Source organism: Parus major, chromosome 21 (assembly GCF_001522545.3).
Source record: "Parus major isolate Abel chromosome 21, Parus_major1.1, whole genome shotgun sequence".
NCBI lineage: Eukaryota > Metazoa > Chordata > Aves > Passeriformes > Paridae > Parus > Parus major.
Window position 1 is genome coordinate 6,838,880 of NC_031789.1, and position 10,810 is coordinate 6,849,689.

Sequence of the window (10,810 nt, forward strand, 5' to 3'; positions counted from 1 at the left end):
CCTTCCCGCACCTTCCCTTCCCGCACCTTCCCTTCCCGCACCTTCCCTTCCCTTCCCTCTGGAAATTGCCTCTTTATTCCAGATCATCTGCAGGCCCTTTCCCTGAGCAGGGCTGTGTTTGTCCCCACCACCACCACAGCTGCAGCACGAGCAGAGGCAGAAAGTTCCAGAAGGAAATAACCCACACGTGGGGCTCCTTTCTCTAACACAGCTCAGAGAGAAGAGCAATCTCTGCTTGCAGCTCCTCCTGCCGCTCTCATCTGGACTTGTCTGTTATGCAAACGCTGTCCAGATGGATTCTGTGTGTTCACAAGGAACAGCAACCACTGAATCCCAAACCCCTGCTCGGACAGGGAATGTCCTGTGTGCTGCCCAAAGCCATCCCCTGCCTGGATTCCCAAATGGAGCTGTGAGCTGCCAGTACAGAATAACATCCACAAACACAAACTGGCATTGGAGACACTAAAAGGAACGAGCTTGGAGAATTCCAATCTTGGTACAAGTGGAACTGCAGAAAACTGATTAAAGCTGAATTTGTCCTTCACATTCCGTTTCAATTCTGACTGTAGCATTTCCCTCATGAACATCCCACAAGCCCTGCTCCTTTTCAAAGGGCTTTTACATTCTGCTTGTGCTAAGTCACTGTGTGCTGGATCAGGGCACTGCCTCTCCCGGGGCTGGGGACATTTCAGAGCCGTGGAGCATCCCCTGCCTGTGCAGCTGCTGAGCAATGAGAAACACAGAGCAGGGGGGATGGAACCAAATACTCACTGCTCTGTAAATGTGCTTCCTGATGAGGATGTAGAGCACTGGCAGGGTCACATAGGCCAGGATCTCCCACACCTTCCCCGTCAGCAGCATCCACAGGAGCCGATCCTCGGCGTCCAGGTCCACCCAGCACCAGCCCACAGAAACGTTGGAGGCGTCGTAGCCGATCTTCTTCAGAGCCACAGCGGCCACCGTGATGGCCAGGGGGACACCCCAGCTGGGGGGACACAGAGAATGAGGTCAAGCCAAGAACATCCTCAGCTGAGCCCCCCACACCTCAGGAGATGGGTGGCAGAGCCAGGGGATCTCCCCCAGGCAGGAATCCAGCGTTTATCCCGGAGCAGCAGCTGAGGGGAAGTGACCAAAAAGTGTTGGGCACTGAATGACCCAGGACTGCAAATCCACCTCCCTTCACACTGTGGAAATGTGGAGCCCAGCCCTGAGGGCAGAGGTCAGGGATGTGCTGCACTCTGAGCTGTCCTGTGTCACCCTGAGAATCAGCCCTTTTGATATGGTTTTCATAATTTCTAACCATTTTCCCAGGAGTAACTATAAACACAGGAGTTTATCCATTCCATTAAAGATATGCCTTGTGATGAACATCTCACAGCCAGTGTGGTTGGGAAGGTGGTGACCTGACTATCCAATCCCTGGTCCTGGTCAGAAACCTATAAATACTGAAAGAACAAATAAACTGTTCTTCTTTCACCACACCTCGAGCTGGGTCTGTGTGAATCATTTCGTGTCCGACAGTGACAGGGCTGCACAGCTCAGGGGGCAGCCAGGGCAGCAGGACCCAGCCCACCTCCTGCCCTTCTCCCATTCCCTCCTGGACACCGAGAGGTTGAGGATTTGACAAGGCCAGGGCATTGTAAAATGGGATTTTCCTGCAGGACCCAGCCAGCTGATGCTGAGCTTTCAGAGCACAAGCAGCCAAGTCCCACCTCCTGATTCCAAAGTGAAACTCGGCACACAAAGAAATCCACAACTTCATTCTATCAGTGCCTTGTTTGTTTGTTTGCTTTCTTTGCTTTTAGGTGGAGGTGTAGTCAATATTTTGGGAGCAAAAATACAATTTCTGAAGGACAAAGAGACAGGAAAAAATACTGGTAGTGCCAGCAAAAAGCTGAGAAAGAAAAGAGGAGCCACGTTCACATAACTTGGACCTGTGGCTTTGGCTTCTCCCTTGACAGCAGAGGCAAATACAGGGCAGCATTTAGAAGAAAAATAACTGTGGTGACACACCGAATTAAATCACTCAGCAGCTTGGGCTGCCCACAAGAAACCATGAGGAAGAAGAGAAAAATCCCAGCAGCCCAAACAAAAATGACAGCAGCAGAGTGCCCTGCATGCAGCTGAATGTGTCACCTGCCCTCCCACAGCCACCCCAGAGACAGGGACAGGGGCTCAGACAGCTGCCAGCACAACCCTCCTGCCCTCCCCAGCACACAGAAAACAAATCCTGCTCTCAAACAGCCTTCACTGACAGCCTGGAGCAGCTGCAGGAGCATGGAAAGGATCTTGCCCCCAAAATTCAGAGACACCAGACTAGGTAGGCAAAACTTTATCTGAAACTCCATAGCCCAATCAGAGACAATCCCATGATATTGCATTTCAAAAATACCCCATTACCTACTCTTAAATAATGTCTGGATTCACCTACTAGCAAAAGAAACAAATATAAATACAGGGCTGTAAAAAACTTGAGAGTCAACTCTTCAGAGCTGAGAACATTTTGTTTCAGGGCTCAGCTCAGAACAAGCAGTGCTAATCCAAGGCAGTGGTGTTATTTAAGGACAGCTGTGCTGCAGGGAGCCCTCCCCACTCTGTTATCAGAGCAGACTTCTAAAAACATCCCAAACGTCACCACCACCAAGAAAGTTTCCACACAATCCAGGAGTCACTTTGGTAAACCTGGTGAATTCTCAGAAAGAACTGCAAATGCAAAGACATTCCACTCTCAGCACCCCTGGGAGAGCTGAGCACTAAGGGAAAGCATTCAAGAGAAATTCACTTCCTTAGAAAAACCATTTTAAGGCACAAAGGCACCAAGAAAAAGGAAGTGAATTAAGAAACTAATTTGCCTAAATAACGATCTCATCAGGGAGCTGAAAGAGAATTAAGATAAAGGCAGGTCAAATGGCTGTGTGTGGATGTCAGACAGGACAGTGTGAGTACAGACACAGAGACACCACAGGAGGAAATAACTCACCACTAAGAAAGGGACTTCAAAACCTTCAGGAGTAACTGGTGAAAGGGAGAGAGTGGAAGAAAAGTGCAGCATTAACGGGAAGTGAATTAGCACTGGAATAGCATTCTGGGATCAGATGGATATTTACCACCAACACCAAGCAAAGGGATTACCAACAAAGTGAAATTAGGAAGGACCTAGGAAGGAATCAGACATTTCTGTGAATTTCAGCTCCATCTCAGCAGGCTGGAAAGGAGAACTGAGACTGGTGCTTTGGTTCTTTTTCAGAGCTCCTAAGTGACAGATTGAGGAGGGCTGCCAAGTGCCAGTGCTGAACCAGGGGACAGGAGGAACTGCAGATCAGGACTCAGCACCCCAGGTGTGTGTAAGGACTGCAATAAAAAGGATCCAGGATAACAGAGAAGCAGAAATATTCCTCTGAGCCCCAAAGAACCCTCGTGTCAGCTGGGCCTCTCCAAAGCACACCTGGATGCAAACAGTGAGAGAAGGGAAAATGATTCCTCCTTCCTGTAAAAAGGCTGGAAATCCAGCCTGTAAGACAGACACAACAGTACTCATTCCTCCAATACAGCTCCTGGTAACCTGTGAATAAAAAAATCATCCAACCCAGAGGATCTCTGCAGTCACACCAAACAAAGCAGGGTGAGGACCTTCAGCTCCAGCAGCGTTCAGCTCGACCTGCCCTGGTTTTCTGGGGTCAGAGTTCTGGATAAGCACATTTTGATTTCTGCTGCACATGCTGTTCCCCCTGGGGCTCTCACAAGCAGGGGATTTGCTGTCACCTGCACAGGTTGGACAAGGAGCCTGCAGCCAGCAGGGCTGCACACAGCATCTTCTGGGGACAGCAATTTCTGCTCTGTAAGGACGGGAAAATCTGGATCCTGGATATCCCAGCCAGCTCCAGGAAGGAGCAGGGAGCACACATCGTAACCAGAACTCCAAATCTGGCCCAGGTCAATTGATTGAACCCATGATTTAATTGAATTGATTGAAGTGATTGATTGAATTGATTGAATTGATTGAATTGATTGATTTGATTGAACATGGCTGAACCCAGCTCAACCATGCAGGAGGCAGCCCATGAAGCAGTGAGGTGAACAGAGCAGCAGTGCATGAAAGGACCCAGGCACTCCATGGACATGAATATTTATGCATGGTTATAAATGTATATATATACATTTACATATAAAATATCATAGATTTTTATATGTAACATATATTTTAATATATAAGCATGCATGTGTTATAGATGTTTTTTTAAAAGAAAGTATATTTATGGTTATAACATCTGCACAGCCTAATCATGAAATGAAAACCCTTTAAATGTCAGCAATTGGTACCAAAAGCCAAGCAGGAAACAATCCCAAGGTGGGTTCTGATGCCACAGCTCACGTGTTCCAGCCAGCCAAGAGTTTCCAGAGCTGCTTCTTTTCAAAGCTCCTCTGAGCTCAACAAGTTTCAAAGCAAAGCAGAGGCTGCAGCTCTCCAGGCTGGAACTGGTGGATGTGTTACCACAGGAATCCCTGGCACAAACCTGTCTGACGGGTTTCATCCACTGGGACACCCTGATTTCCCTCAGGAAAATTCCGGATACCGACTCCCAACACGTATTTAGTCAGCTCCATCTCCCAGCATTATGTCCAGAGATTAATTTCTCAGGTAACTAGAGAGGTGCAGGGAAGGAAAGCAGGGTGATGTGTCACGAGGGGATGGGCAGAGAACACGTCCTCACTTGTTTTCTCTGGCTTTTCAGACAGATCATAAAGCAGAAGCAGCTTTAAACTGGCCCTGCACAGAACAGGAGGCATTTACAAAGCAGAACCTGCTCACAGGTGCTCTACAGCCTTTAAAAAGAGCAAATGGTGCTGATGAATACCAAGGACTGAAGATGGGATTTCATTTTTATTGTAAAGAACCGAAAATAAACCAAACAAATTGAGCCAGAAGCAGCTCAGTTTGAGCATCTCTCCCTCTGTGCCAAGGGCTGGAGCAATCTCCCAGGATTTTTACAGTTTTTAGAGGGAGCACAGATCACAGCCAGAGCTGTTTCAGTGACTCTTTTTCTCTCCTCTCCTGGTAGCTGACAAGGCTGAGGAGCATTAAACCAGCTGGAGAAACTCAAGTACAGGAAAAGCCACACAGGCAATTAGCAGTTGGGAAAATTACAAATAGGCCAGATTTGCCTGAGTGCTTTGATGTGCCTGGTGGAACCAGAATGGCCACGAAGGAGTCAGACTGGGTTTTTATATCCATTAAGCAACATGTTCTTTACCAGCACCCTGTCCTCACCACAGCTCTGAGTACAACTCTATTTACTTGAGATGAAATAACATAAATACTCCTCCAGTGCATCTTCTCTCAGCAATTCCAGCAGGTAGGGCAGGAACTGGAGTTCTCAAAGTGTCTCTGGCCCATCCTCACCTGGACTCAGCTCTACTGCAATCATCTGCCAAACGATGCTGTTTGAAACTAAAAGGTGACAAATATTGGACTAAAGAAACCAAAGAAAATTCTCTACTTGTCCTGAGGGCTTTTTCTCCCCCCTTTTAAACCAGATCACTCCTCTTATAATTTATTGCAAAAGCTTGGCAACACGGGGGACTAAAGGATCACGGTTTGCTCGGCATGGACGCAGCACATGATTCCACAAGCTCCAATTGCATAATGAAAGCTTTTACTAAACATGATGTGGAAAATCAGTGCCCTAAATAGCAGAAACAGACATAAAGCTACACTGTGGTCTGGTTTGTCTTGCTTTCAATCAGACACACCAAAACAACCTTCAGAGCACTTCCCCAGCAGTTTCATCACTCGTGGACAGCGCTCTCCTGTCTGGAATTACGGGATGCTGCCTGGGCAGGGGGGCAGGACCCACGGGCCAGGCTGGCAGGGGAAGCTGGGGACCCGTGGGAACAGATCCCAAACACTTGGGCAGCAGCAGACAGGTGCCACAGACACAAGGTTTGTTATTCTAGAACATCAGAGCAGACTGGAGGAAAAGCAGAAGCCAGGTTTTCCAGTCATTAGAACTTGACAGAGATTTTTCTAAGCGACCTTGAACAAGAAACCTTTAACTTTTCCACATCTCCAGCTCTTCACTCGGGAAGGGAATGGGGGAACAAGCAGGGTCGGTAAAAGACAACAAAATCCCGTTTACAAGGAATTAGAGGGGAAGGAGGAGGAAAGCACAGAGACTCGAGCGAGGCTCCGCGGGGAGGGCTGGGGGTGCCCGGGGGTCCCGGCAGCTCTCAGCACCCACCTCACGGCGTGGAAGCACCAGAGCAAAGCCTCGCCCGCGGGCGAGCCCCTGACGATGCTGAGGTACAGGTAGAGGGCGATGGCCATGGTCCAGAAGAAGGAGCTGGTGTTGGCGAAGGTGGACAGGGCGCCCTGCAGGACGCAGTCCCACGAGGTGCGCTCGAAGTCCCGCAGCACCCCGTAGAAGTAGGACAGGGCCGAGAGCAGGTCGGCCAGGGACAGCTGCAGCAGCAGCTGCCGGGGCCGGGTCCGCAGCTCCGGCCAGCGAGCCTGGGAGCAGAGCAGCAGCACAGACCCCGCACAGGACAGACAGCACGACACCAGCACCGCCCCGCGCTCCGCCAGCCGCAACCGAGTGGGGGGCAGCGGGGACGGCATGGCCGGGGACAGCGGGACAGGGGGGACAGAGGGACAGGGGGGACAGGGGGGACAGCGGGGACAGCGGGGACAGCGGGGACAGAGGGGGGAGAGAGGGGACAGCGAGATGGAGAGAGGGGACAGCGAGATGGAGAGAGGGGACAGCGAGGGGACAGCGCGATGCAGCCCCGCGGGACGGGCGCACACTGTCCGGAGTGACCGTCCGGCTCTGTCCGGAGTGTCCGCAGTGTCCGCAGTCCCTGTCACCGTGCCCGCAGTGTCCGTAGTCCCTGTCACAGTGTCCCGAGTGGCCGCAGTCCCTGTCACAGTGTCCGGAGTGGCCGCAGTCCCTGTCACAGTGTCCGGAGTGGCCGCAGTCGCTGCCCCAGCCCGGCACGGCCGGGGAGCGGAGCCGCAGCCGCAGGAGCAGCCCCGGGAGCGCCGGGCCCGGCCCGCCCCCGCCGTCATGAGAGGCTGGGCCGGGCAGAGCCGAGGGATCCCCGGGACCGGGACTGGGACAGGGATAGGGACAGGGACCGGGACAGGGATAGGGACCGGCACTGGGACAGGGATCGGGACAGGGATCGGAACTGGGACAGGGACCGGCACTGGGACAGGGATAGGGACAGGGACCGGGATCGGGACAGGGACTGGGATAGGGATCGGGACCGGCACCGGAACAGGGACCGGTACAGAGACTGGGATCGGGACAGGGACCGGGGACCGGGACAGGGATCGGGGACAGGGACCGGGACCGGGACAGGGATCGGGGATCGGGGACCGGGACCGGGACCAGGATCGGGGACCGGGACCGGGATCGGGGACTGGAACGGGGTCAGGGACCGGGATCGGGATCGGGACATGGACCGGGACCGGGAGCCGCTCCCACCGCGGCCCCGCAGCCCAGAAAACCCTTTTCTGTTTTTTGTTCTTTCAATGAAAAATCCCGCCCAGGCCGCCGAGAGCAGCGGGACAGGAGGGAGCGAGACGGGAATAAACTGCTGGATTGCTGTGGAATCCTTTCCTCTCCTATCGCCACCTCCATCCCCAAGGACAGCGCACAGCTCCCCTCCCTGCTGAGCCGAGCTCAGGGATTTACACATCTATACACGAGCTGCTTCATTGGAAACAACATCTTCTCTCAATGGACCTTAATTACCACTCGGTGAAACTTCAGGCAGGCAGGCTTTACATCTTTAGGAATTTATTTTGGAGCGTGATGCTTTCTGCATGTTCTTCATTGCAACTTGCATTTCCCCTGCACACAATCCGACACCTACAGCTTTTAAACCTTATTGTTATTGCAGGCTTTCTTTAGCTACCATCTGACCCCGCAAAAAGACCCCACGAGACAAAGCTTTGTCAAGGCTGCATTCCCAGTTGTTGCTTTTACACATTCTTGGCTTCCTCCTCGTTCCCTGCTTTCCCTTTTCCCGGCACCTCTCCGAGACACGCAGACAAACCATGGCAGAACACCCTGCCTGCTGAGTGCTGCTTTTATCCTGAGTGATGGATGTGGCTCCACAACACAGTTAATTTAAATCTTGTCAGATAGAGAATCGAGATAAACCCAGAACTTGCATTTCCACCGACTCTTGGCTGTGAATCGGATATTCCTTTCTTCTCAGTTCTAAAAGAAATGGCTTCTCAGGTCATCATAAATCGTCAAAATAAAAAACTGAGACATGGATCTTTGCCTTAACAATCAGAATTAGGACAGGCAGAGGATTTTCTGCTGGGTCTCTCCCTGTTTTCTAACATCAGAGTATGGGAAGTTTGCACACAGAAGTCACCACTCGACAGCAGGGCATGCTCGCAGTTTGTGCTTCAAAACTGAGCAACAAAAGGCAAACGATTCTTACAAAAGATTCCCATCACTTTCCATTTCCTCCCACCCCCAGGGCTCTCTGTGGCACTCCTGTCACCTGATGCTGTCACCTCCTCTCTGCAGGCCAGGGGAGCAGCTGGCTCTGCCTGAACACACATCCCTCCTCCAGCCCCAAGGAATCTGCAGTTGCCCAGAGAACAGAAATATTTGGAAACTGCCCAAAGACACATCTCAATTCAAAGGCAGCATTGTCTGTAGCTCAGCAATTATAACCTAAGGAAGTCGCTTGTCGTACAGCAACGCACACAATGAAAATTCTCCTTTCAGAATTTCACCTTCAGATGCTTTTTACAGCACAGGGAGATAAAGCAACATGGTATTTGGTAAAAAGACACAGAAAATCTTTTTTAATGACTGGAATTCACCCCACCAACTACTAAAAGAGCTTTCTGACACACAGGCTGCACTCTGCATCTTATAAAGCACTGGGTGAGCTGTAACTACATAAATTTACCTCCACTGGGAGACAGAATGTACTGATATAACCTTTTACATTTTTTTTTTTTTTAATGGCTTCAACAAGAAGTTTTTACTTTGCCTTTGCAGCTGGGTAGGAAGCTGGGCTGAGGCAGAGTTCTCCATTAACTGGGAACCTGGTCATATGCCTTGGGGCTTTTAAGTGATGATTAGGAGCTGAGACCCCACAGCACCTCTGCATATCACAGACAGAGCCTTCACAGCGCCTGCTGCTCTCCTGGATCTAGTGCCACATCAGTGAGACACTTTTATCACAGATGAAGACACTCCATGGGAAAAGCAGATGAGCAGAAGTTCTGCTCTGGCTCTGTTTTACTCCCCTGAAATGCTCAAAGCCCAGCTCTGGGTTGGCCAGGGAGGAGAGCCTGGGTTTCTGCTCAGCCCCTGTCTCACATCCCAGCTGTGGGCACAGGCTGGGAGGAAGGAAAGCCTCTGCACCATTTATAGCTCTTTGTTTCTCATGTCTGAGCCAAGAGAATCCTGCCTTTCCCACTCTCACAGAGGGAGAAACAGCCTCTCACTCCCAGTCCCAGTGGCCCCAGTGGCCCCACAAGAGGTCCCTGCTGCTCTGGGGACAAGGATGCTTCTCCCATCAGCACTGTCCTGCTCTCTCCAGCTCCTCTCCAGCCTCCAAGAGCAGCACAGGCACCGTGCTCACCTTTTGCTGTGCTCAGCACAGCTCAGAACCTTCAGGCAGGAGCCTGGAAAAGAAGTTGAGTCCAGTTTGATTGACCCCATAAAGAAAAAGGTAAAAAAGCAGATGAGTACTGCAATAACCAGAACCCTTTAATCTTTGAGTTCTCAAAGCACCACACAGCTAATTCCAACCAAGGAAGCCAGAATTGCTCCTTGCACTCATTAGCTTCTCAGGGCTCAGCCTGAGGACAATTAAGACACACAGCTCCCGCCCTCCTCAGAGGAATCCAGAACTCAATGCATCCTCCACAACCTCGGCTGTGCCACACAGGGCTTGGGTCAGACCCAGCCAGGAGGGAACAAGCCTGAAAAACAGACCTGACTCTGGAATTGTAACACAATTTAGGATAAAAAGCCAGCCAAGAGTTTTACCAGCACCTGAGCTCTTCATTTCCAGGAGATGGGAGCATTTCTCATCATCACCTGCTCCTGGGTCAGTGCTTCGGCTGAAAGGAAAGCCAGGGCAGCATGCTTAAGGGAAGGCTCTGAGAGCTGAAAATCCTCATGCTTGTCCTTTGTGCCTTTTTCTAGCATGTGACAAAGAAAAAAAAGTCAACATTTCTTGCACTCCTGGCACAGATTAAGGACCTAATCCTTCATTAACCCCTTCTCTTCCATTTTGGATAGACACTTTTGCAGCTTTTGATGCAACACTGCTGAGAGACACCCAGGGCTGCTCAGGAAATCCCAGAGTGGTCACTCAGAGCCTTCAGAAGCTCTCTCAGCAGCTGCCCCACTCCAGACACCTTTCTCCACTGAGATTCAGAAGACACAAGTTAAAATCCCACGAGGAAACACATTCCCTACGTATCTAACAAGAGAAACGAGCAAGAGGCAGGTGGGCAGGTAAAGAGGAGCAGAATTCCATCCAGCCTGAGTTCCAGCAGCTCCCACTCTCCCCAGATGTGTCACACAGCAAGAGCCAGCCTGGGGACAGTGCTGGCACCACAGCACCTGAAAATGGGGAGCTAAAGCCACTTTTAGTTGGTTCCACGTCCTCTGGATACACTGACTGAAAATGGGCTGAGCTAAAACCAGTTTTAATTTGCTCACAGTCCCCTGGAAATCTCCTTTAACCAGACCAGCACAGGAGGCTGGAGGAACAAATCTGCAACTGATGGGGCTGGGGTGGGCATGGAGGAACTGCCTGAGGC

The 10,810-nt window shown here is 51.1% G+C and overlaps 1 protein-coding gene across 2 annotated transcripts in view; it reads right to left on the bottom strand.

Annotated features, from left to right (window-relative positions):
• Positions 1–6,663, bottom strand: part of GPR157 (G protein-coupled receptor 157) — a 14,569-nt gene extending 7,906 nt beyond the window's left edge. For both annotated transcript variants that reach the window (XM_015648520.2, XM_015648519.2), the window contains exons 1-2: positions 6,240–6,663; positions 772–985 (exon numbers count right to left, since the gene is read on the bottom strand). In XM_015648520.2, coding sequence (XP_015504006.1) covers positions 772–985; positions 6,240–6,616 — 591 coding nt within the window. In that variant the 5' untranslated portion in view covers positions 6,617–6,663. The remainder of the gene's footprint in view (positions 1–771; positions 986–6,239) is intronic.
• Between the last annotated feature and the right edge of the window lie 4,147 nt (positions 6,664–10,810).